Raw genomic sequence first — 27,887 nt, 5'->3', positions numbered from 1 at the left:
TAAATGATAAAGGAGGCAGAATGTGCAGAAGCAGTGCATCCTCTAGTGTCAGTAAGGAGTATTACACTATCAGTTCTTACACCAAAAAGTTATAAATCAAAATAATTGTGAATAATTATGTTTTATTTTGCTGAGAACTATTGCGCAGAACACCACAAATACGCAGACAAGGATAAATACATATGTATCAAATCACTGATATGTTGCCTAGTACTGACTCTGTTAATCATGTCAGCAGGAAAACAACACAGCCATTGTAGTTGCTTTGTTAATAATAATAATCCTTGCATCTAATATCGCGACTCATCACGTCTTCGAGACATCGCAAATCACTTGACAGAACATACAGTAAAGTGAATTGACTGTATATTTTGTGGGCAAAACCCGGCAGCCAATTGCACACAGCAGTGTCCCATAAATAGTGGTGGATTGAGTGATCAAAGTTTTTTTTTGAAGTAATTATTAACCCCGGAAAAGCCTTCCGACAATCGACTAACAACTAGGTTCCTATTAACTGCTGCGTGTGGAGTAAGGAAATTTGCCCAACCAGTAATCTTATAGAATTGTAGTAATTCACAGAGCAGAATACCCCATACTGTGAGGTGATTAATAGTTTACATTATATCAGTTTAAAAACTTTGGATTGTATTTTCCCAGGGATTAAGGAATACATAGAAAGAGATGCCAGAAACAACAACAACAAATTGTATTTATATAGCGCCTTTCACTTTGGAAGGATGTCCCGAGGCGTTGGACAGTTAAGGGTTTGCAATCAAGATGGTTGGAATCAAGAGGGTTGGAGTCAAGGTGGGGTGGCGGTGTGAGTGTGCCCAAAGGTACGGTCAAAGAGGAAGGTCTTGAGATGGGCCTTGAAGGAGGCGAGGGAGGAGGCAAGGCAGAGGGATTCAGGATGGAGTTCCAGAGGGTGAGAACAGTAAAGTTGAAGGCCTTTCCAGCAATGGTGGGACGGAGCAAGAAATACAGAAACGAGAAACTCTTTATAATTTGCCCACTGTACTGAGAACACCTTCAAGAGGAAGTTTAGGTTAAAAACACATTGACCTATAAAGCTTCAGTGTATAGTTACATTGCTAATATCAATAGCTAGTGAAACATTTACAGTTGTTCAGTGATAGGAATTAGAATTCAGGTTTATTTGGGTTTCAACTGAAGCTTTAGATTCAGACCCCATAATATTTGTTTATTCACAACGTTAAAGCCTGATTCTGATAAAAAAAACAATCTCTGCAGGCTGCGTGATTCATCAGGGAGAGGAGGACAGAAAAAAGGTCCACATTCTCCTTTCCCTTACTGCTAGCAAATATGGATATGGGGTGCCAGGTGCATCTTCTTATAATACTGACTGGGTGCCTGAGATAGACTGCCAGCGGGGAATCAGACACACAGTAAACTCGTCACTCCAAGAAAAAAGGGCTCAATGGCGAGTTGTCCAGAGGAGCGGTTAGGCACATGTATAATAATAATAAAATAATAATCCTTGCAAGGATTATTATTATATTATTATATCTGATATAGCACCTTATCACATAGTTGAGATGTCTCACCTTGTGAAGTCCTGTATCTCATTGGTTAGAGCACTCACCTCGCAAGCGAGAGACCTGGGATTGATTCCCGGCAGGGCGAAATGTTGGGCAAGTTTCCTTACTCCACACATCTCTGTTTATCTAGCAGTAAGTAGGAACCCAGTTGTTAGTCGATTGGTGGATCATTTTTCTGGAGATAATAATCCTTAAAAAAATTAATAATAATTTAGACACTCAATCCACGAATGTTTGTGGGACACTGCTGTGCACTATTGGCTACCGCGTTTCTGTCACAAATATACAGTCAATTCACTTTACAGTATATTCTGTGACATGAAAAGCGCTATATCAATTGCAAGGATTATTATATATATGTCTCAAAACGCTTCATAGAATATACTGTAATGTGAATTTACTGTGTATTTTGTGGGTGAAATGTGGCAGCCAATTGTGCATAGCAATGTCCCATAAACAGTTGTAGATTTAGTGACCACATTTTTGGGAGGCGAGTGATTTTCCACCCTGGAAAGCAATCCGCCAATTGACTGGTACTAACTACTAGGTAAACAGCGCCATGTGGAGTAAAGAAATTTGCCTAAGGTTTTGCCTCGTCCAGGAATTGAACCTGGTTCCTATCATTTGCGAGGCAAGCATGCTTAACCCTACGCTAGGGGACTCCACGATATAAGTAAATAAATGCAGCCAGGATATTGACAGCACGGTGACTTAAGTGGTAGTGACAAGTTAAATCAGGATCGAGTCATCAGGAGTTTACTGTCCAAGGTATTACCCCATATGACCAGCAGTGCAATGGATGCAGATTGTCAGAGAATTAAGCACAACTCCTCACTGGCTGGAAATTGGATACCGATTAGGCTGATTGCATGCGGATCACCAGAGAATCTGACACATTCATGGCACTAGGCAATCAGTAACAAACTACCAGGGAATCCAATCCCAGGGAACCTGTCACCGACTCACTGCCAGCCCACAAGGAAATCACAGACAGAATGCCAGGAGATTTGCTAGAAACTCATCAGTGGTGGACACTCACTACTCATTCACCAAAACCCGGACGGGAATTAAATTTGACAATCATCCCAGACGTAAAAGTCTGCACAAAATAATACAAAATATACTTTTGTACAGCGCTTTTCACGTCAGGGGGACAACTCAATGGATTCATACATCAGCATTACATTGGAGTATCAGTCTGGGTTCAGAGACAAGACTGATTCAGGCTGACCCACAAAGGTGGAGAATGTAGTATGAGTGAAATACTTTGCTACTTAAAACAGTCAAATGGAGTATCAAACATTTCCAGATCAGTGCAGCCAAAGCTGTAGAGTGTACAGACTTAATCCTAATGACTGAACACAACCATTGATCCATGCCAGTCACCCTTATGGCATCTCTGAGCAAAGTTGCCAGTTTAGTTTCACGTCCAGCCTAATTACTGGTAGTTTTATACTGTGTTCTCCACAAGGTGATGTTCAGAGTTCTCAAACATGATCATCAATCTGAAAAATAGTTGAGCCAGTAAATATGATTACCTTGTGATGAAAGAATTGTCACAGGTGCCGTCCTTCGGTTGAGATATTAAACCAAGGTTCCATTTGCCTGTTCAGGTGGATGTTAAAGATCCTGTGGCGCTATTCGAAAAGAGAAGGGCATTTCTCTTTCCTTGTGTCCTGGCCAACAATCCCCCAATTAAAATTGGTCACTCACTCCATTCTTGTTAGTGGGAAATTGCTGCGTGCAACTGGCTTCCGCGATTCGCCCACAAAATACAGCCGATCCACTTTACAGTATATTCTGTGAAGCGCTTTGAGATGTCTCAACAAAGTGATATGGCGCTATATCAAGTTCAAGGATTATTATTATCATAATAAGAGGGTGGAAGGAAAGGTTGCGAAAAAAATAACAACAACAACAACAAGATTCCATTTATAGAGCGCCTTTCACGTCGGGAGGACTTCCCAAGGCACTGTACAGTTGGGTCAGGACCTGAGCAGGGGGGAAATGGTTAGGGTGAGGAGAGAGAAGGGAGGGAGCGAGGAGGGGGTAGAGAGTCGAGAGGGGAGCTGAAGGCACGGTCAAAGAGAAAGATCTTGAGACCGGCCTTGAAGGAGGAAAGGGAGGAGGAAAGGCGAAGGCACTGGGGGATAGAGTTCCAGAGCCTAGGGGCTGAGAGGCTGAAGGCCCGGCCACCGATAGTAGGGCGGTTGTGGCGGGGGATGTGGAGCAGACCGGAGCCAGAGGAATGGAGGGTATGGGCAGGTAGGTAGGGGAATAGTAGGTCGGAGAGGTAGGAGGGAGCAAGGCTGTGAATGGCCTTGTGGGTGAGGATGAGGATCTTGAATTCGTTCCTCTGGGGGATGGGAAGCCAGTGGAGGCGAGCGAGGGTGGGAGTGATGTGGTCCCGAAGCCTGGTGCGGGACAGTACATGAGCTGCAGAGTTCTGAATAGAAAGAAAAAAGAAAAACCCTGAGGCTGGTAAGAACACAGAAAAGTGAAGGAACCAAGTTAATATGAATTAAACGAGAGGAGTTTAACAGAACCCACTTGGCATTTGAGTCCAGTTCCAATTTACACAACTTTTCTCAATCCAAACAAAGAATGGCTGTTTAATAGAACATATGCTTCTCTGAAGAGCTCTAGCCAGGAAGCTTTCTCTGAGACATTCCCATAATGGTGCGATCCAGGAAACTCGGCTCACGTGTGGATTCCAATGCGTAATATAGAGTGGCACAACCTTTTGGCTGTTGAGGGCTGGATGCCCTATTTGTGAAATGTCTGCGGGTTGCAAGAGCAATATTTTTGTGTTTCTCTTCCAGAAACATAACATAACATTTATGGGTTATGGAGGTATGGGCTGACCAGATGAAGGGGAGGGAGGAAAGGGGTGGGGGGGCGGATGAAATAGGCTGGATGTAGCCTGTGGGCTGCCAGTTGGACCACCCTAGACTAATAGAATACCAGTCACTCTTTGTGTCTGCAGCCTCCTTCACTGCTCAGGTTTTTTTTAAATTAGAAATGAATCATTGCTGTGTTGGTAGAAATATTTTCATCTGGGAATCGTTTATTTTAATTAGATGCAGACATTTTACAATTTACAGGCACACTTTTCTTACAGCCTATTTTTTGTGGGTGGATTGATCGACACAAAATTAAATGCAGGCATGGTTAAACCTTCCAAAATCACCACAGGTGCTCCTGTTTTTGCCCGTTGGACAGGTTATGCTTTGCTTCTTCCAAATGGCATAGATTTATGTCCTGTCGATGTCAAATCCATTCACTACCTGGTACTCCCCTACCGCTCTGATCTCCTCGCTCCAAAACCCGGCACCTCCGCTCGAGTGGCACCAGCCTCCTGCTCGTCCCTCACACCCTCCACTCCACCATCGGAGGTCGTGCTTCAAGCCACTACACCCCAAAATTCAAGAACAATCTCCCTCAATCCCTCCGCCTTGCCCCTCTCTCCCATCTTTCAAGTCCCGCCTGAAAATTTCCTGTTTGACTGTACTTACGGCCACCTCCGCCCCTCCCCCTGGCTCGGAGTCAGGCTCTGACACTGTTAAGCGCTCTGAGACGCTATCCTGCATGGTGGGCACTATATAAGTGCAAGTTGTTGCTGTTGTTGTTGTTGTCAAGACTAGGCCTAGTATGTTAAAAATATGTTACATTCGGTGTTTTTCTCTTTATCCGCAAGATATTTGACACATGCAGAAACACATCACCATGCTTAAGAGTATCCAAACCAGCCCGAGAGATATACATACAAATAATTCTTGCATTTGATATGACACCTTTAACATCAAAACATTTCAAAGCACTTCACAGGTAACTGGTGTCCAGTACAGTGATTATGTGTTTGCAGGCGATCAAGACAGCTAATACATGCAAATACAATGTCCCACAAACAGCACAGAAGTGAATGAATATTTTATACTGCTTCTCAGTGGTTAGAGCACTCACCTCGCAAGCCGGGCAGGGTGAAATATTGGGAAAATTTCCTTACTCCACACGCCTCTGTTTACCTAGTAGTAAGTAGGAATCCGGTTGTTAGTCGATTGGCGGATTGCTTTTCCGGGGTTAATAATCCCTAAAAAAAAAATTTGGTCACTCAATCCACGACTGTTTGCCCAAAAATATACAGTCAATTCACTTTACAGTATATTCTGTGAAGCACTTTGAGATGCCTAGAAGATGTGAAAAGCGCTATATCAAATGCAAGGATTATTATTATTATTATACAGAAGAGAAACTCTTTTCAAATATTACTGTGGGGTCTTCATGGTCCATGTGAAAAGGCAAATGGAAATTGGTTTATAGATTGTGTCGGCATTGACGTCCATATTTTGCACATAGTGTTTTTTACATGGAGTCCTATAGCGTAGTGGTTAACACACTCGCCTCGCAAGCGAGAAGACCCAGGTTTGATTCCCAGACAGGGCGAAACCTTAGACAAGTTTCCTTACTCCACACACCTCTGTTTACCGAGCAGTAAGTAGGAATCCAATTGTTAAGACGATTGGCGGATTGCTTTCTGGGGGTAATCCCTCCAAAAAAAAATAACAAAAAACATTTGTTCACTCAATCTACGCCTGTTTGTGAAACATTGCTATGTGCAATTGACTGCCATTTTTCACGCACAATATACACAGTCAATGCACTTTACAATATATTCTGTGAAGTGCTTTGAGACGTCTCAACAATGTGATAAGGTGCTAATTCAAACGCAAGGATTATTAATATTATTATTATCTCATTTATCTGCTAGGGACCTTACAGCCCTCTGGTCTCAATATTGATTTCAACAATTTCAGACCATAATACTCACCTTCTCACTCCCATTCTTCTGTGACCATCACCACATCATCTGGGTCCCAGACACAGCTTTTCTCTCTCTGGTCTGCCTATTTTGTTGCAATTTCCCCCCCCCTTCGTTTTGCATCATTAACATCTTGTTAACCCATTATCCTCTTCCCCATTTTCTCCTTTGTAATCCTTGCCCTGCCTCCCCCTCTCTGTGAGGCCTTAAAAGTCTCTCCCTCCCAACATGCCCCAGTTCTGACGAAGGGTCGTCCACCTGAAACGTTGACTCACTTTCCATTCTCCATAGATGCTGCCTGACCTGCCGAGTGTTCCCAGTGACTTCTGTTTTTGTTGTATTATTATTATTTTTATTATTTTCGCTTACATTTTTATTCTGGGATTTACCCTTCGGAAAACATTAACACAATTAATTGGATGCACGGGCCTTGAAGTTGAGGAGTGCATTTAACAGTACCTTTCCTTGGGCAGAATATGATGAAGCAGATGTCTGGAAGAGACACACTGCTTCCATGACCAATACATCAACACCAATAATTTAGAATGTTGCTCCACAGACTCTGGTCACATTTTCTTGCTCTACATGCTCCTCACGAGAACAGAATACATCCTGATTATACCTAACACATCTAATGCATCTGATTGATGTATGTGCCGTGACAAACTAAAGTGCCACTTTAAAGCCACTGAAATCAATGAGATTCCTCAATAGTTCTCGGTCTCGTGAGGATTACCCTTATTGAGGATAGATGCATTCATTGCACTGAACACTTTATGGGGTGTGTGTACTTCAGACAGAATCCCATCCTGGAGCCCCTCCACCTTGCCCTTTCTCTTGCCTCCTTCAAGGTCATGTCTCAAGACCCTCCTCTTCGACCGCGACTCTATCCCCCTTGCCCTCCACCCTGCTTGACTCTAGCCCCCAGTTCTGGTGCAAACCCTTCACTGTCCAGCACCTTGGGACGTCATCCCAACGTGAAAGGCTCTGTATAAATACAATTCGTTGTTTGAACGGGCGGAGAGGACCTTGTTTGAAAGATCCATTTGAAGATCGGCATCTCTGACAATTTAGCACATTCCTCCCCCCAACCCACACCACCACACAGGGTGTCAACCTGGTCTATGTAGATTCAGAGTCCCAGAGTGGGGGCTTGAACCCAAAACCTTCTGACTCAGAGGTTGACCAGAGGAGCCAGGCAAATACTTCCTCTGTCTTTGGTGCTGACAGGATGTCTGGACACTATCCAGACATAACCAGTGACACAGAGAATCATCCATTCATTACCAAGTCTGGACTGCTGGTGACACTTGGGGATGGGTCTCTCAGTGGCAGACAGACAGACAGACAGACAGAGTGAGAGGCTAACAGACAGACAGACAGAGTGAGAGGCAGACAGACAGACAGACAGAGTGAGAGGCAGACAGACAGACAGACAGAGTGAGAGGCAGACAGACAGACAGACAGAGTGAGAGGCTAACAGACAGACAGACAGACTGGGAGGCAGGGCAGCTGACTGTGAGGACGCGCAGTACCAGGCAGCACAGGTCAGTGCAGTCTGTGTTGCTGTGATATGGAAGAGGATTCCCTGTCTCTGCGGCACAATCCAGTGAGTGTCCTCTCAGCCTCTTCTGTGGATGAAAACAGTCTCCATTGCGGACCCGCTGGGGAGGCAGATCCAGGCCGTCTGTGCTTTTAACCTTCACCTGTTCAAGCCTTGGATCAGGAAACACAACCCAGAGAGATGTCTTTTAAGGTGAGAGCGGTAATTTCATTCAGTCTGTGCACCATTGCTCCAAAGCAAACTGCTGCACCGACGGATACTGTACATTGGCGATATAATATTTTTTTTTAACCTGCAGTGATGTTACAGTGTTCAATAAAGTGCGGAAAATGTCGATATCAGGGCATTTTAAACTGTTATCGTGACGTCTGCCCTTTAAACGCAACGCAACCTGCTTTTTCCCCGCAGAGTGCTAAAAGCGGTGTGATCTGGATGTCAGGGGATGTAAGAATTTTTTCTCTGAATCCTGTGTGATTGGCTGAGCTCTGTCGTACAGCACCGTAATTGCACCCCAGTCCACATCTGCACCCCAGCCCCCATCTGCACCCCAGTCCACATCTGCACCCCAGTCCACATCTGCACCCCAGTCCACATCTGCACCCCAGTCCACATCTGCACCCCAGCCCACATCTGCACCCCAGCCCACATCTGCACCCCAGCCCCCATCTGCACCCCAGCCCATATCTGCACCCCAGTTCACATCTGCACCCCAGCCCACATCTGCACCCCAGCCCACATCTGCACACCAGCCCCCATCTGCACCCCAGCCCATATCTGCACCCCAGTTCACATCTGCACCCCAGCCCACATCTGCACCCCAGCCCACATCTGCACCCCAGTCCCCATCTGCACCCCAGCCCATATCTGCACCCCAGCCCATATCTGCACCCCAGCCCATATCTGCACCCCAGCCCATATCTGCACCCCAGCCCATATCTGCACCCCAGCCCATATCTGCACCCCAGCCCATATCTGCACCCCAGTCATGGGACACCGGTCCCATTGCTTGGTTCAAAGAGGTTCATGCCCCAATCACTGCAATAACCCAGTCAGAACAAGTAATGGCTGGGAACATTAAATGGACCATTGCCTCAGTTCCTTATCAGCATTTTCTCCATTTGCAGTCTGTTCTCTCTCCCCCAATCCCTCCACCTTGCCCCCTCATTCCTGTCTTTTAGATCACGACTGAATATCTTTCTCTTCAACCAGACTTACAGTCACCCCGCCCTCTGCCCGGCTCAGAGACAGGATGTGCTACTGTTAAGTGTTCCTGGATGTTGGACCCTGTGAAGGGTGCTATATAAAGCAGGTTATTGTTGTTGATCTCCTCTTGCAGAGTTATGATAGCACAGAACATGTAATTAGTGAGTTCTCCCACATACTGCGTTATTTTAAAATTCATTGCTATCTGGAAGTGGTCTTGATGAAGAGGTGTTTGGGAAAACCTGGGTTTATTAGTGTCCTGGAGCCAAGTGCTCTGGGATGCTACCCCATGTGAAGGGCGCGATATAAATGCAAGTTGTTGTTGTATTTGGGGAGTGAGAGGAGCAAATGAATGCATCACTTGGACCATGGGATTACTGCAAGCAAGAGATGCCTTGGTGCATTTCAACGCAGTTTCTATCATTAAAATAAAGAGAAAAAAAGCCAATCCCTTTTCCGTGATTGCAATGTTCCTTTAAAGAGACAAATGTTCCTCCCAATTCATAAAACAGTAGAAAATAGTTTTACAATTCAGTGTACAAAACCTGAGTTTTGTCCAATTACATTAATTAATACATTATTTAAAACGATTCCTTCTTATACATTATAAACTAAGGTTATGCATTGGGCATTATATTACCTACAGATAATAATAATAATTCTTGCATTTAATGTAGCACCTTATCACGTCTTCGGACGTCTCAAAGCGCTTCACAGAATATACTGTAAAGTGAATTGACTGTATATTTTGTGGGCAAAACAAACAGATGGGAGGAAACATATCTCTTGAAGGTAAGTTTCCTTGCTTGAGTCTTTGGCTCTGTAGAAATGTATTTTTTCGGGTGTAAAATAAACAGATCTTTGTGTACAGTATTAGGTTTATTGTGAACATACTTGTGCTTCTTCCTGAGCCAGCCAGGTGTCAGCCTGGCTCAGTAGGTAGCACTGCTGCCTCTGAATCAGAGCTTGTGGGTTCAAGCCCCATGTCGGAACTTCAACTCCTTTGCAGTGTTGGGGGAGTGGTACATTGTCTGAGGTGTGGCACATTGGGTGAGACTTTTAACCGAGGCCCCGTCTTCCTGTTCAGGTGGACGTTAAAAATCCCATGGTCTTGAGCTGCATTATTGGAGGTACTGTCCTTTGAATGAAACATTAAAGCAAGATAGAATCTGCCTGTTCAAGTGAGCGTTAAAAATCCCATGGGAATATTTGAAAAGAGAAGGGAGTTTCTCCTGGTGTCCTGGCCAACAAATTCCACGGCCCCACTCCCAGTTAAAATTGATCATTCACTCCATGGCTGTTAAAACAATGCTGTGACAAATTAGCTGCCACATTTGGCAACAAAATACACAGTCACTTCACTTCACAGTATATCCTGTGAAACGCTTCCAAGATATCCTCCTGACATGAAAGGCGCTATACCAAATTCAAGTATTTAGCGTGCGGGGAAATAGGTACTCACTGCATTTCTACTGCGCAGCTGTGAATTGCATCACTCCTGACATTGTCTCCAGAATATACTGTAAAGTGAATTCACTGTATGCTTTGTGGACGAAACATGGCAGTCAATTGTGCACAGCCGTGTCTGAAAAAGTTGTGGATTTAGTGACCCAATTTTGTTATTTAGTTTTGAAGGGATTATTAACCTGTGTGTGAAAGTGATCCGCCAATCGACTAACAACCGGGTTCCTACTTACTGCTTGGTAAACAGAGGCGCGTGGAGTAAGGAAACTTGCCCAATGTTTCACCCTGCCTGGGAATCGAACCCAGGTCTCTCTGTCAGGAGTGCAGTGCCTATTCACACCTCCTGAGCCACATCAGCTATGTTTGGGAGTGAATTGCTGATTCACTGCCATGTACTGGAATGCAGTGGGAACAGTACATAAGTCTTGTTTCCCTTTCTCCTTCAGGATTGTGTGATCTTGGTGTACTTGCTGCTTGTTCATTAACCACAGGCATACATAAAACATTGAATACTACAACAACAACAAATTACGTTTGTATAGCCTCTTTCACATCGGGAGGACATCCCAAGACCCTGGATATTCAGGGATTTGGACCCAAGCTGGGGGTTGGAATCAGGAGGAACACAGGGCAGGGAGTGGAGGAGCAGGAGGGTGACTGAAGGCGCGGTCGAAAAGGAGGGTCTTCAGATGTGCCTTGAAAGAGACAAGGGAGAGAGCAAGGCAAAGGGAATGTGGGTGGGGGGCAGAGAGGCTGAAGGCCTGACCGTCGATGGTGGGCTGGACTGGATTGGGGACGTGGAGCAGGCTGCAGCCGGCTGAGCGAAGGGAGTGGACAAGTCAATATGGAGTACAGATTTTGTCCAACAAGTGACCTGACCTGATAATGTGAGAATGATAAAATATATATTCACTTTTTTTAACCAATTCACCAGTAGTTTCCTCCGTCAGTTTTTGTTGTAAAACTATTTGTGAGCTATTTAGAACACTTTTATATATTTTTTGTTAATTACACATTCCAACACTAAAAGCTGTATTTTTAGTGAAACTCTACTTCAGTGAACGAGTAGTAAGCGCATGGAACAGGCTCCCAAAGGAGATGGTGGAAGCAGAAAGTGCTGAAGTGAAGAACAAATTAGATAGATTTCTGTTAGGAAATAATATCTCGGGACACAGTATATAGATTGAGACATGACATGTCATGCGACTGCCAGGATGGTGGAAGGCGAACTGGAAGGACCTTGGTTCCTCTTTCTCCTAGCAAATTCTTATGTTCTTATGTTTCAACAGAAGGAAACACCACTGGCAAACGCTGTATTCTGGACTGCACGAAAAGGAAACACGACATTCTTGAAGCTGCTTTTAAACAGTGGCCGTGTGGATCCAGACTGCAGAGACAGTGTATGGGCTCAATGCATGCATGTCAACAGCACTTGAAGTGTACCCCCCTTTCCATAAATCGTTGTGGTAGGGACTACAGCAAGGCTTTCAAATGCAATACATTTATTTCTGCCTTTGTTTTAATTGCGTCCGTTTCTGCTAATTCCATTGGATTCATGAATGATTTCAGTTAAGTGCAAAGGCTTGTTACCATTTGTTCTTGTTTATCAGTGATATCTTTTTACTGGCAGCTCGGAACCACTGCTCTGATGATAGCATCATACTGTAATCACCTGGATTGCGTTCGAGAACTGATTATGCAAGGAGCGGACATAAACATCCAGAGAGAGGTAATACTACTACTACTACTACTAATAATAATCCTTGCATTTGATATAGCGCTTTATCACATCTTCGAAACTTCTCAAAGTGCTTCACAGAATATGCTGTAAAGTGAATTGACTGTATATTTTGTGGTCTTAACGCAGCAGCCAATTGTGCACAGCAGTGTCCCGCAAACAGGCGTGGATTGAGTGACCAAATTATTATTATTATTTTTTTGAAGGGTTTATTACCCCGGAAAAGTGATCCGCCAATCGATCAACAACTGGGTAAGGTAAGGAACGGGAAAAGATTATTATGCTGGCTACAGGTAAATACAGAGATATTTCAGCATTTGAGCACCTTGGGACGTTCTTCTGAAGTGGAAGGCACTATATAAATACAAATTTGTTGTTGTTTACTTTTCCATGGAGGATGTTTAAATAAAAGCATGGAGTTTAAATAAAAGTACGAAGCAGATGTAGAGAGAGCGCGAATGAATGAAGGGAGTGTGCAGATTGAGAACATTTTTACGCAAAAAAGATAAGATCAAGAGAGATTAACTGAGATTAAGATTGGCATTTGTACATCTTGCTTATTTGCCCCAAAATCGATTTGTTTGAGTTAAAAAGATTAAATTATCTGGATAAGCTCCAGTGACAGAAGAAACCTGAAACGTTAATAGAAGGTACAACAATGCACTCAGGACACACACTTACAGCAGCACGAGTATTAAAGCAGGTTGTTCTCTGGAACAAGTGCGATGAAGGAAGAAAATTGATATATTTAACATTAAATAATAGCAAATTATTTAGGTTTAATTTTTTTAACATGTGTGTGGTAAAAATGGGTAACAGTGGGAATATCCAGGGTACTCAATGATAAAGGTTTTATAGTTAATTCATAAGTTTGACACTTGATATTTCTCGCCATATAAGCGTGACAAGATTGCTCTTTAAAAGACTAGCACAACACAATGGCCTTCTTCTGTGCTGTAAATTTCAAGCGGTCTATAGTCACTTGGCTCAGTTGGAAGCATTCTGAGTCAGGAGTTTTTGGGGTTCAAGCTCCAAGTCAGGACTTTGAACTCACAGTCCAGGCTGACACTCTAATGTAGTATTGGGGGTGTGCTGTATTGTTGGAGGTGGCATCGTTTGGATGAGGCATTAATCCAATGCCCTATCAGCCTGCTCAGGTGGACATTAAAGATCCCATTGCATTATTTGAAAAGAGAAGGCAGTTTCTCTTAGTGTCCTGGTCAATAATCCCCCATATAAAGTTGGCCACTCCACAAGTGCTACGAGACAAGTGAAGGGTGCTATATAAATGCAAGTTGTAATTGTGTTAGTAGTAGTCATTCACTTCAAGTCTGTTTAAGGGATATTGCTATATACAAATTGGAAGCTGCGATTGCCTACAAAATGCACAGTCACTACATGTCACACTAAAATCCTGTGAAGCACTTTAAGATGTCCTCTTACACAAAAGGTGCTGTACCAAATGCAAGGATTACTATAATTTCTTTATTTATTAGAAAATAATAAATAAGCTTGGTGTAAGTAATTAAAGCTATTTATTTGGAAGGTTTTGAAGAATTTCCTCACCACTGCAGAAGTGGAGTGTATCTGTGATGTATTGTGACGTGGTCCCAAGTGGAGTGAGTCGGGGGAGGTCAGTGGTGGTCATTGTGAAGTGTAGACCAGTTTCTGTTCCAAGCACTTTCCTCAAGTTACATTTGAAAATAATATCCTTGAAATTTTTTTTCGTTGTTAAAGATCTCTAGAAACAACCTCTTGTTTACCCACTCTGTTATAAATGGTCTCCCTGCTGGGGAGCACTAACTTATGCATCCTGAATCAGAGGCATTCATCTTCATGGGGCAATTGAATCAAATCCGGAGTCGCTTTGAACAGAAATGACACCCCCTAGATTTTTCTTTCTCTTTAATTAAAATAAAAATAAAGAACCTTTTTGAAAAGGAAAAATGTGCAAGGTTATTCGGAAAAAACCAGGGGAGTGGGACTAATTGGACAACTCTTTCAAAGGGTCGTCACAGGTACTTTGCCCTCCTCTGTGCTATAAGATTCTAGGATTATGTGAATCCATGAACCTGAAGGAATCTTTAATTACAATATTGCTTCTTCTCTGCCTGTTCGGATAGGCACTAACCATCCCACGGCACTAATTAAAAAAAGAAAGGATTTTCTTCTGGGCCCCCAAATAAAATGAGTCATTCATTGTATTTTGTGTAATACAGCATTTCTGGGCGCAAATTGGCTGTTACATTTGCCTACAAAATTTGCCTACAGTCACTACACTTATTAGTAAATCTTGTAAAGCGCTTTGAAACATTTTGACAACATGGAAAGGTACAATATCAAATGCAAACATTATTACAATATCGCAAATTAGACTCATGATCTAGGATATAGATGCCCATGATTCCACACAGGGAAACAAAAGCTGATCTCAAGTGTATCACTTGATAAAGGACGTTTATCATAGTTCTTTTTCTCATATATAGAGAGGGGCGTAAACAAATCAAACACACAGAGTCACTTTGAGTCGTTCTCATTCACTTCTGAAGGGTTGGATATGGTACAGCAGTGGCAGAGACCTGGGAACAGGGAATAGGTATAATAAATCCATTTGCAAAAGAAAAACAAAAAGAAAATCATTGCTCACGTTTTTCAATGTCAACTTTGCCCCTGATACCACTTTTTTAACTTACCTATCCAGCACTCGTGCTCTTAAGAATAAAAAATGACAACAATTTTTATGCCAAAAGAAAATATGTACTTCTTCTAATGCAAGCATATTAGTGAATATGTCTCATTAGTGTGACCATAAGTTGATATTCAGCAACTATTCAAAAAGAGAAGGGAGTTTCTCCCGGTGTTCTGGCCAACAATCCCCCCAAATAAAATAGGTAGTTTGTGGAGACTTGCTGTGCGCAAATTGGCTGCTGCTTTCCCCTACAATTGCACTGTCACCACATTTTACATTAAATCCTGTGAAGTGCTTTTAGAAGTCCTACTGACGTGAAAGGCACAATATCAAATGCAAGAATTTTTTAAATTAACTACAGCAATTCAAATTGAAGCCAATAATTAGCTGAAAGCTTTGTGATTAAAGACACAGATATTACAGTGACTGAATTTAGCTTCTTTTTCCAGTCAGGTTCCACTGCATTGTACTTTGCTGCTCAACAAGGTAATGATGCCATTGTGAAATTACTTTTGGAATTTGGGGCCTCCACTGAACTACCAACAAAAGTAAGAAAACCTCCTGCAATTAGTTGGGACGTCCAGTGATATATGCCAAGTAACTGGAAGTTGAAGAATTGTTTATTCTTATCATGTCTTTTGCACATCAGGGTTTGCATCTACAATTTACTAAGAACTCAAGTAGAAATTACATGTAGTAATGTAGGATGTCGCTGATTAAAGATGCCATTATAATCTGCACTAGTTTGTAAGCATGTCGGTATTTCACATTGGTCTGTAAATTGCAGTACACAACCCATTAGCCACTCTCCACAATCTAAAATCTTCCATCATGGACTTCACCCACCTTCTCTGGCACGTTTCGCCCACAAATATACAGTCAATTCACTCGAATTCAAGATCCTCATCCTCACCTACAAGGCCATTCACGGCCTTGCTCTTTCCTACCTCTCCGACCTACTATCCCCCTACTTACCTGCCTGTACCCTCTGTTCCTCTGGCTCCGGTCTGCTCCACATCCCCCGCTCTAACCACCCTACCATCGGTGGCCAGGCCTTCAGCCTCTCAGCCCCTAGGCTCTGGAACTGTATCCCCCAGTGCCTTCGCCTTGCTTCCTCCCTTTCCTCCTTCAAGGCCAGTCTCAAGACCTTTCTCTTTGACCGTGCCTTCAGCTCCCCTCTTCACTCTCTACCCCCTCCTTGCTCCCTCCCCCTGACCATTTCCCCCCTACTCAGGTCCCGACCCAACTGTCCAGCGCCTTGGGACGTTCTCCTGATGTGAAAGGCGCTCTATAAATGAAATCTTGTTGTTGTTGTTTACAGTATATTCTGTGAAGCATCTAGAAGACGTGAAAAGCGCTATATCAAATGCAAGGATTATTATTATTATCTCATGGGGAAAAACTTTGCCTGGATTCAATACATTTTACATAGTGCCTCTCACACGTCAGAAGTTTGTTTCAAATTACTTCACTCTGCTGGCTGGGCACCTAACCGGGGGTAAGGAAGTAAGAGGTAAGTCTTGAGTCAGGCTTTGAAAGTGGAAGGGGATGGGGCAAGTCAAAGAAACTCAATAATGGGGTTCCACAGAGCAAGGGTAGAATAGCTGAAAGGAATTAATTGATAGAGCCATCATTGATTTAATTGGGAGTTTGTTATACATATGCAGTACTCTTTGAGAAACAAAAATTCAAGGTGTCTCAGAACAGTCTTGTGGAACTCCAGTAATGACTTCCCACAGAATTTCCTATCACCTTCTGTTTCCCATTGCTAAATCAGGTTTTAATCTACCTCATCAAATTGCTATCAATTCCATGAGTGACAGATTAAGTGGGCAAAGCTGTGACACTTGGAGTTCAATGTAGGGAAGTGCAAGGTCATCCATGGATCAAAAAAAGATAAAACAGAATTTTTTTTTAATGGGTAGAAACTAAGAACCGTGGAGAAGCAAAGAGATTTGGGTGACCATTATCCAGAAATCACTAAAAACTAGTTTCCTGGTGCAAAAAGTAATCAAAAAGGCGAATGGAATGTTGACCTTTATCTCAAGGGGCCTGGAATATAAAGGGGAAGAAATGATGCTTCAGCTGTATAATATATAATAATCCTTGCATTGGATATAGCGCTTTTCACGTCTTCTCGACATCTCAAAGCACTTCACAGAATAGACTGTAAAGTAAATTGACCGTATATTTGTGGGCGAAACGCGGCAGCCAATTGCGCACAGCAGTGTCCCACAAACAGTCGTGGATTGAAAATGAACAATTTATTATTGTTTTGTTTTGGAGGGATTATTATTAGGCGTGTGGAGTAAGGAAACTTGCCCAAGGTTTCGCCCTGCCTGGAATTGAACCCAGGTGTCTTGCTTGCAAGGCGAGTACTCTAACCACTGAGCTACAGGACTCCACAAAGATCATATAGAGCGTTAGTCAGACCTCATCTGGAGACTGTGTTCAGTTTTGGGCACCACACCTCAGGAAAGATATATTGACCCTGGGGGGGGGTGCAGTGCAGGTTCACCAGAATGTTACCAGGGCTTAAAGGGTTAAGTTATGAAGAAAGGCTGTGTAAAATTTGGATTGTATTCCCTTAAGTTTAGAATGTCGAGGGGTGATTTGATTGAGGTATTTATGATGATAAAGGGATTTGATAGGGTAGATACAGAGAAGCTATTTCCTCTGGTGGGGAATCCAGAATAAGGGGGCATAGTCTTAAAATTACAACCAGGTCATTTAGGAGTGAAATCAGGAAGCATTTTTTCACTCAAAGGGTGGCAGAAATCTGGAATTCTCTCCACCAAAAGGCTGTGGATGCTGGATCCATCCACACCTTCAAGAGTGAGGTTGATAGATTTTTGGTAGGTGAGGGTATCAAGGGAAGAAGCGGGAAATTGGAATTGACAGGATTAGGCGAGGTACAGATCAGCCATGATCTAATTGAATGGCAGAACAGGCTCGAAGGGCTGAATATCCTACTCCTGTTCCTGTGTTTCCTATGACTGTGTTTGAGAAGCTGCCAAAATTCTGCACTGCGCTGAAATTCCAAGAAAATAAAAAAAGTAATTTTACCTGGGTGGCATTCCTGCCCATAATTTGTACATTTGAACAGCACCAGTATCCATTACTTAAAAACATAAAAGCACAACATTTGGTGCTTGTATAATTTGTTTACATTTTCATTGCATTTTCTCTGCATTAGTGTGGAGCTACGCCACTTTCAATAGCTTGTCAATATGGACGTACCAGTGTGGTGAACACTTTACTCAACTGGAGATGTAATGTCAACATCCAGTTACAGGTAAGAAAAATTAACAATTACAGTGACTCAAGGATTTTTCACCTTTAGAATCAAAATTTGTATCCTCTCCCGACAAATCAAAATGTCTTCTCTCAGACAGTCAGTAAAGGATGAACTGAAATGGACTATGAGGGAAGAGATCTTAGGACATTTCACAGCACACAATGAATCACTGTTTGTGGGACAATGCTGTGTGCAACATTTCGCCCACAAAAAACATACAGTCAATTCACTTTCCAGTATATTCTGTGAAGCGCTTTCAAATGTAACAATGTGATAAGGAACTAAATCAAATGGAAAGATTCTTCTTATTATTACTGTACTCCTCCTCCAATACAACATTCAAATTTGTGAGTGAAAATGGACTGCCCCCACCAAAAAAATAAACAGGCTTTTACACACACTCAAATAAGTACACAAAGCAAATGCAATTCAGACCAAAAGACAGTGAAAATCAATTTTGCTCCAGCAATGCGTCTAACTTGTTTGTTACAAATAAAACATTGTAATGGCATAGTGGCACTGCAGTGCCTTGGCAATACAATTCGTAGCTAGAGGCCGTTCCAGAAATCTCCAGCTAAGAAGGCATATTGTCAATAGACCAACTCTGAGCTGCTGTTAGTAAGCTTAGGAACTGACATTCAGCAGAAACATTGAACGATACACCACATTTTGTTCCTTGACTTCTGCTTTACTTGCTCTTTGAGGAGAAATGAAAAGCCATTGATTTTGACTAAAGGCTACTGACTCTCTTCACATTCTGATGTCAGTGAATGTGAAAGAGGGGCATAAATTGATTAGACACCAAACTGCATGATTGTATGCCAAAATGCTTATTAATACAGTATGCAGTAATATTTAAAATAGTGCTGCCCCTCGATTAAATAGCCCTGCTGGTCTTTGCATTTTTACAGGAAAAGCTAAACTGACTTTTTAATGTTTTGTATTGTCTGAATTAATGAAAGAAATGATTGAGGCACTACATTACAGAGGTTTTAATTGCCCAGTTGTTACAGCAAGTTCTACATTTCTGCCCTGAAGCAACTATTATTTCCAATGGAAGTAAATGAAGAGAATTTATCCCGGTGTCCTGGCCTAACTAAAATTGTCACTCTCGTCATGGCTCTTTGTGGGACACTGCTGGGTGCTAATTGCCTGCCGTATTCGCCTACGCATACGCAGTCACTACACTTTACAATAAAATCCTGTAAAGGGCTTTGAGACATGTCAGTGAGTGATGTCGGCAGGGTGAATCCCTCCAGGGAGAATAATAATCCTTGCATTTGATAGCGCCTTATCACATCTTTGAGATGTCTCAAAGCACTTCACAGAATATACTGTAAAGTGAATTGAGAGTATATTTTTGTGGGCAAATGTGTAATCCATTCGATACACCGGGAAATTTCCATGTGTAGGTGGCATAAATACATAGAACTTTCAGCATGGTTTGTATACTGTAATTATGGTGATGGATTTCTGCATGTGTTAATAAAAAAAAGCCAGAAAGCAAATATTGAACACAACAAATTAGAAGCCATCCCACCAGCTAGAAATTACATTTAAAAAATGGCATGCTTTAAAAACATAGTTCTTCCGTTAAACAGTGCAATTAATAATAATAATAATAATCCTTGCATTTGATATAGCGCTGAGATGTCTCAAAGCACTTCACAGAACACACTGTAAAGTGAATTGACTGTATATTTGTGGGCGAACGCGGCAGCCAATTGCGCACAGCAATGTCCCACAAACAGTCGTAGATTGAAAATGACCAATTGATTATTGTTTTTGGTTTTGGAGGGATTATTATTAGGCTATGTGTGGAGTAAGGAAACTTGCCCAAGGTTTCGCCCTCTGCCTGGAATTGAACTCAGGTCTCTCACTTGCAAAGTGAGTGCTCTAACCACTGAGCTACAGGACTCCAATTGATACAATACGAGAACAGAATGTACATATCATTACTGGATATGTGGAGCTCCGTACCATAGTGGTAGAGTGCTTGCCTTGCAAGCGAGACGACCTGGGTTCGATTCCCAGGCAGAGTCGGAAACTTTAGGCAAATTGCCTTAATCGCATGCCTATGTTTACCCAGTAGTAAGTAGGAACCCAGTTGTTAGTCGATTGGTTTAATTCAAGAATCAAAGGGAAATAGTGGGGTAATCCTGCCACTTTATAAATCACTGGTGCGTAACAAATCTGTGGAAACGCTACTTCAGTAAGGAACAAGCTCCCGAGGGAGACAGTGGAAGCAGAAAATGTGGTTTGTTTCAAGAACAAATTAGATTGATTTCTGCTAGAAAATAATATCTCTGGATACAGTGTATAGTTTGGGACAGGACACGTCAAGTGACTGCCAGGATGGCGGAAGGCGAACTAGATGGACCTTGATCTTCTTTCGTATAGTATATACTTATGTTCTTAACTGTGACAGAGACCAGTAGATTTCCTGTTTTTCAGGATGGTGCTACTTCACTTTTTCTGGCAGCACAAGGAGGACATGATGATGTGGTTCGATTTCTGCTGTCATCAGGAGCAAGGGCTGACCAGCCAAGACAGGTTGTTGTTTTGCTTTATATTCTCTTTTATTTTTATTCCCTTCGCTTCGCTCCCTCCCTTGCCTCTTTCAAGACACGTTTCAAGACCTTCCTCTTTGACCATGGCTTCGGCCACCCTCCCTGCCTTCCACCCTCCCTGATCCCAACCCCTGAACCCCTGCTAGGGTCCAAATCCCTGACTATCCAGCGCCTTGGGACGTCCTCCCCATGTGAAAGGTATTTTACAAATGGAATTTTATATTATATAGTTGAAGAAATGAATAGGAACCAATGTAATTGATTGCTCACCAGGAAACTTCCTGGTAAATGTATCCACTTAGTGATGTCTTAAAATCTGCACTTGCCAGATGTCAAGTGACCAACTAGTTACTATGGTCATTGGGTGGGGGGAGGTAAGCTGGGACTCCTTGGAGCTGAGGCTGGAGTTTGAGTACAAGATGACGTGGAATGTCAGAATCGAGTCAACCGTCTGTGGTGGTCTTGGTAATCCAGTGTTTGAGACACAAAGGTCTACAGTACTTGCTCATTGGCAGGATTTGGAGGGGTAATCAGTCACTAGAGACAGGGATTCATCCCATTCAGCTACTGTTAACTCTGCAAACCAAAGCCTTAATGGGTAGAATGGCTCTAGCTGGATAAGCAGTAGCAAGGTTTCTGGACAGTCCTCTCATTGGCAACCTATATGGATTTAGCTGGTTAAACCAATACACACTTTGCAGTCTCTAAGCCTTGGCTCTGGCCCACCTGTGCCTAATACTGCCCATGAATGTGATTCCATTGACCTTGTTCCTTTCCTGGAGGCAGGGAAAATATTAGAATCTGTAGTAGGCTGTGATATGATTTCAATTTCATTGTCTTTTGATTGATTAGGATCTAACTACTCCACTATGGATTGCAGCACAGATGGGACATGCTAATATTGTGAAGGTGCTGCTCGAACATGGAGCTAATGCAGATACTCCACGCAAGGTGATTCCTTCCACTATGAGTGAAAAGCTGTTGTTTTTTTACAGTACTTGGCAGAGTAGGCACAGATACACAGCACATAATTGTCCAGAAATCAGTGCCAATTTGCACAAAGTCAGATATAACCTGGCAGGAAGACGTGACCGTTAAATTAAGGTATTTGATGTTTTAGGTATTTAATAAGATTCTTCGGCACCTGTAATGTTTCATCAATTCATTATTTACACATGTCTTCTGAGAAATATGGTAAAAAATAACCCTAAAATTATTGTTTCATTTTGACTACATCCTGAATATCTTTTGATTCCCCCATTTCCTTGAATATCATACGATGTGAAATGTGAGGCATTAGCATCCTTAAACAAGCCATAGATAAGATACAAATGAATATATTTAATGCTCAATTGGAGCCATCAAAAGAAATGAAAGAAGCAGCTAAGTATTTGGGATCAGCTACAAGCACCGATCTGAAAAGAACAAATGTCGCTTATAAAACAATAAATTCTTAAATTTTTTTTAAAACAAAGGAAAATATATGGTATAGAAATTTTAATCACAGTATATGTATCATCCGCTTATGTCGACAAACGTCTTATGTTGTCAAAATTAGAACAGTCCCCAACATGGCCACATAAGTGAGCAGGACTGTATCAGGTAAGCATATAAAGGCCTCCAGTTTGGCATTATAAAATATAAATTATTATTATTATAAATGAAGGTTTCCAAGTTAGTTGTATTTAAAAACACAGCAAACTAGTTCATTCTGTTGGATAGCAATGTAGAAAAAATAACCCTTTCTGATTGTGGAAAGGGGAAGGAAATAGCTTGCCAGAATATGCATGTTTATTCAGAATGGTTCTCTTTTTAAGGATGGCTCAACACCATTATTCAAAGCTGCTTACAAAGGGTATACTGAAGTTGTACAGGAGCTACTCAAGTTTTTCCCTTCGCTAGGAGTTCTCAAGGTAAAACTCTGAATATGAACGTGCTGAAGTTAAGTTTAATTTATATTTGCAGGCAAATATGTAGCAATCAATAGAAATGAACTGAGACATTGCATAAACAATGTAATATTACATGAATATTCATGGAGGAACAATTGAATAAATCCCATTTAGTATCAAAGAACATTAGAGTTTATGGACGAGAAAAAAGCTATTTACCTGATCCTTCTTGCTCTGTCATCCAAAGAACTGTTTAAGATCAATCTGTTCTCTGTTTTTCTGTGTCACGTCAAACCTATTTACTTAAATTCAGGATTTATTCTAATTCTCTTTCCATTTGTTTAATTGAGTGATTATTTTCTATACTAGTTCATAGTTTCTTTCAGAGCAGGCTAATATTTCATTTCCATCAAACCACGCAAATTGGCTTCTGTGTTTGCCTACAAAACAAATGTATTAGTGTAGAATCTATTATATCACAGTCACATTATATCTACAAAACAATTTAATTTCTGAGGGAAGATTTTGCAATGTTACTCCCTGCTCCCATAGATGAGTCAAGCAAACCACCTTCACATCTTTAGGGGTCAGCCTGGCTAAATTGGTAGCCCCACAGACTTGAACCTTTGAGACAACAGTCTAGGCTGACGTTCCAATGTATTGCTGGGGTGTGATGCATTGTTGGAGGTTCCGTCCTTCTGCTGAAACATTACTCCTCGATATTAAAGATGTGCACTATTAAAAATCTCTGTGCACTATTTAAAAAGAGAAGGGAGTCTCTCCCACTGTCCTGGCCAATAAATCTCCCCCAAAAAATTGGTCAGTGAATTCATGGTTGTGGGACATTTCTGTACACGCAAATTTGGAGCTGTGTTTGCCCACAAAACAAACTGTACAGTAAATGCTGGGAAACATTTTGAGACATCCTCCCAATATGAAAGGGCTATGTAAAATGCAAGCCAACATTTGAGAATATTAGTCTTTTCCCTTCACTGTTGAGTCTTGTAGCTCAGTGGTTAGAGCACTCGCCTCGCAAGCAAGAGACCTGGGTTTGATTCCCGGCAGAGCGAAACCTTGGGCAAGTTTCCTTCTCACGTCTGATAATAATCCCTCAAGAAAAAACCCCAATAATAATTTGGTCACTCAATCCACGACTGTTTGTGGGACACTGCTGTACGCAATTGGTTGCAGCGTTTCGCCCACAAATATACAGTCAATTCACTTTACAGTATATTCTGTGAAGCACTTTGAGACATCTAGAAGATGTGAAAGTGCTATATCAAATGCAAGGTTTATAGTTTATTTTTTATTAGTATAAATGTAAATACAGGTTCAGGAACTCTAATGTTCTTTTTTCATAGAGAAACCTAAGCGAAGACAACTTTGATTATCTTTATCTGTACTTAACCTTGCAATTCTTAATTATATTTCTAAATATATTCAGTGATCTTTTATTTAAAGATGCTTATCAACATAGCATTGGCTGCTTTACCTGTGAGTTTGTTCCATACATTTAAGACAATAAGACAGAATCCTTTTAATTACAAGATTTGTTTGAGGCTTGCTAATTTTCCACCCTTCTATAATATAAAGCAGAAATACCATATACACTTTTTTTGCACGAACAGAATGGAACAACGCCTCTTCATGCTGCAGTCTTGGGAGGGAGCGTGAGGATAGTGTCTCTTCTCATTAATTCTGGAGCAGATGCAAGTCTAAAGAATATGGTAATAGTTGGTTATTTCCATCGCCTTCTATTTCATTCATGTCTACACACTGTTATTGCTTCATGGAATCATAGAATTTTGCAGCATATGGTCATTCAGCATTTAGCCTATTGACTCTGTCCGAGTTCTCCATAAGAGCTATCCATTTAGTCCAACTTCTCTGTCCTCTCCCTTTATCCTTATATTTATTTTTATGTTTTGAATATTTGCCCAATTCTATGCTTAAAAACTATGTTTTAAATATTTCTCCAGTTTGCTGTTAAAAGCTGTTACATATTTCTGTTTCAGTAATTTGTAATAAGACGTACTCCAAAAGCACTCTCAACTCACTTAACAATAACCACACACTTTGTGCCCTCTTCTACTTCGTGTCTTCCTCTTATTGGTTAGTCATTAATTGTCCTTAAATCTTGAAGTGATATCACCACACCATAGTTTTTACCTGTTGCATCCCATTTCTCAATAACCCCCTCTGTAAAACAAATAACCCTTTCCTTTGTTTTTGGGTGATAATCTTAAATTTTACCCTGCAGTCAGTTACCAACTCACAGACAATAAATAGTTAATCTGGATTTATTTTATCAAAACCCCTCATGATTAGAACTCCAACCAATCTATGACCCTTCTCTATTCCAGTGAAACCACACTTTTTTTGTGAAGTAAGAAACATTTCATGTATAATCAATCTTTGAGTCTTGTTTGATTGATTTTGGAGATCATTCTTGTTTGAAACATAGAATGACCCTAAACAGCAGGAGTAACTGAAACGATTTGATGCCCTGGTTTGTATTTTAGACAAACGAATTGCCAGCAGATCTTACAAAGAACGGTCGGGTCATCAGACTTCTTCAGTCAAAAGAAATAAATGGACAAAGCTGAAAACCTGGAAAACAGACTGCAAAAGTAATACTTGTAAAAACAAAACATCAAAGTACAGTGAGGGCTGAAACAGCATCAACTTCTGCCTTCGGGTATAGTGTAGTGGAGCAGTTTTAAAGATATAATGCAAACATTGTTGAGCCATAGTGAAGGCTTGTTATGTGACACCTTCTTTACTTTGGTTTGAATTAAAAGGAATAAATGTGTATAATGTTAATTTGTTACCCAAATATAATATTTATTTTGGGATTTGTGATGAGACAATAGGGACTAGGAATTGGTTGGGTGACTAATGTTAGTGGGAAAGTGTAAACAGGGAAGGATGTTCAGGGATGACAATAGTGAAATACTCATAAGTAACATTACCATTAGTAGTGTTGAAAGAGCAAATTACTTTGTTAAAACTTTGTACAAGAGAGCTTATTCACCATTGGACAGTTGAGAATGATCAGTTTCTTAACACTCTTGTCAATATGGCCTATATTAATAAATTATATACCTACCTAATAACAATATCTTTATAGGAATCGAGTTTAGCCTGAGGTTAAGAACTATTGGCTAATTCTTTAAGGAATGAACATGATTTCATTTATAAGCTTCAGTGGAATAATAATCCTTGCATTTGATACAGCGCCTTTCATTTCAGCAGGACTTCTCAAACACTTTGCAGGATTTTTACTGTAAAGTATACTGACTGTGTATTCTGTAAACAAATGCGACAGCCAATATGCCCACAGCAATGTCCCACAAACAGTCATGAAGTGAATGAACGATTTTATCTGGGGGATTGTTGACCAGGACACTCCCTACTTTTGATGAATGCCGCAAGATCTTTAACATCCATCTAAACAGACAAATGAGGTCTTGATTTAAGGTTACATCCGAAGCAGGGCACCTCCAACAATGTAGCGCATCCCCAGCACTGCATTGGAGTGTCAGCCTAGACTGTGAGCTCAAAGTCCTGACAGGTTTGAACTCACAAACTTCTGAGTCAGAAGTGAGAGTGCTACCAACTGAGCCAAGCTGACACCTTCACTTAATGAATAGAGTTGTCCACAGTGTTGAAAACTTGGTCATATTTCTATTTGCAATGAAGGAAATAAATGGAAATTGCTGGAAAAGTGGAAAAGTAATGGCCCAGAAATGGAACATATTAATTTTATAACTGAAAGCATCAGGAACTAAAATAAAATGCTTTTAAATTATTTTACTTGTCTTAAAATGTTATCAATTAATTTTTCTCAATTTATTCAGTGAAAAGTGGTTTGCAGTTCTTCAATGAAAGATTTATTCTTTCAAGGTCGGTAAAATAACAAGTAAGTCACTTGTATGTGGTTACTTGTTTTTATAATTTAACAAATGAGTGAATGATTATGCTACTTTTGTTAAATCAGAATGATAAGGCATGATTTGATAAGTAAATGCAGTAGTTTGATAAATTATAATAATAACCATAAGAACATAAGGACTTAAGAATTTGCTAGGCGAAAGAAGACCAAGGTGCACCTTCCACCATCCTGGCAGTCGCTTGACATGCTGTGAACCAAACTATACGCTGTATCCTGAGAAATTATTTTCTAGCAGAAATCTATCTAATTTGTTCTTGAAACAAATGACATTTTCTGCTTCCACTGTCTCCCTAGGGAGCCTGTTCCATTAGTTTGCTACTGAAGTGTTTTCCGCAGATTTGTTCAGAATTTACCCTTTTTTTGATATGGTGCATTTCAGGTCAGGAAGATGTCTCAAAGCTTTTCCAATGATATATTGTAAAGGATAGTGACTGGGGTGAATAAAGGATGTAACAGCTGTCAGAAGGTTCTTGGAAAACTGTATGTTGCCAAACAAGGGTCTGATCTGAAAATCAGCTTCCTGATTTAGTTGCTTCGCCATTCTAACTCAGAACTGCACCCACCACAGATTGGTTAATGTCCCTTTCTCTGAAAGACTTCAGGTTGAAAACATGAACAATTCTTCATCATAAAGGTTAGCATTGACGTTAAATATAAGGCGTTTCTTACATTTATCTCTTCAGAAAGCACATGCAATATTAACATTTCTTTAAAAAACACTGTAAACAAGCTTTATTTATGATTGGAATGATTCACAATCTAATGTCTCTTTCTGATGATTCAGTGCATTTCTGTATCGTAAATGTAATCAAGTAGTCAATGATCTGGGTATATTTTTGTATTTTTAAAAAATATATATGATTTAGCTATTTGACCAGACATTATCCTATATAACTTTGAAAGTACAGGGCTTCCCATGTACATTGAATTATAGAAATGCGATGAACCAAAAAAACATTCTTTCATCACTGCAATTATTTGATAAAACTAATCAAGAAATCACATCAGTGTTTTTTTTCACAGAAACCCTGAAGTAGAAACAAAATGCAATGTTTATCTTTGAAATGAGCAAAATTAGAAGAAATGACTAAGATCAGAGGACGCAATTTGTAGGACTCAGCTTCATTATCCTTGCT

General features: G+C 41.1%; 1 protein-coding gene across 1 annotated transcript; it reads left to right on the top strand.

The window, feature by feature from the left end:
- The first annotated feature begins 7,882 nt into the window (after positions 1 to 7,882).
- Positions 7,883 to 26,032, top strand: ankrd29 (ankyrin repeat domain 29). Its single transcript, XM_007897230.2, has 10 exons — positions 7,883 to 8,134; positions 11,899 to 12,009; positions 12,240 to 12,338; positions 15,486 to 15,584; positions 18,233 to 18,331; positions 20,789 to 20,887; positions 21,757 to 21,855; positions 22,722 to 22,817; positions 24,425 to 24,523; positions 25,319 to 26,032. The coding sequence occupies exons 1-10, from the start codon at positions 8,123 to 8,125 to the stop codon at positions 25,400 to 25,402; spliced, it is 897 nt and encodes a 298-aa protein (XP_007895421.1). The 5' UTR covers positions 7,883 to 8,122; the 3' UTR covers positions 25,403 to 26,032.
- The last annotated feature ends 1,855 nt before the right edge of the window (positions 26,033 to 27,887 follow it).

Source organism: Callorhinchus milii, unplaced genomic scaffold (genome assembly GCF_018977255.1).
Source record: "Callorhinchus milii isolate IMCB2004 unplaced genomic scaffold, IMCB_Cmil_1.0 Scaffold2, whole genome shotgun sequence".
In the NCBI taxonomy this organism is placed as follows: domain Eukaryota; kingdom Metazoa; phylum Chordata; class Chondrichthyes; order Chimaeriformes; family Callorhinchidae; genus Callorhinchus; species Callorhinchus milii.
The sequence above is the reverse complement of the archived record's forward strand: the minus strand, read 5'-3'. Positions and strand labels throughout refer to the sequence as shown.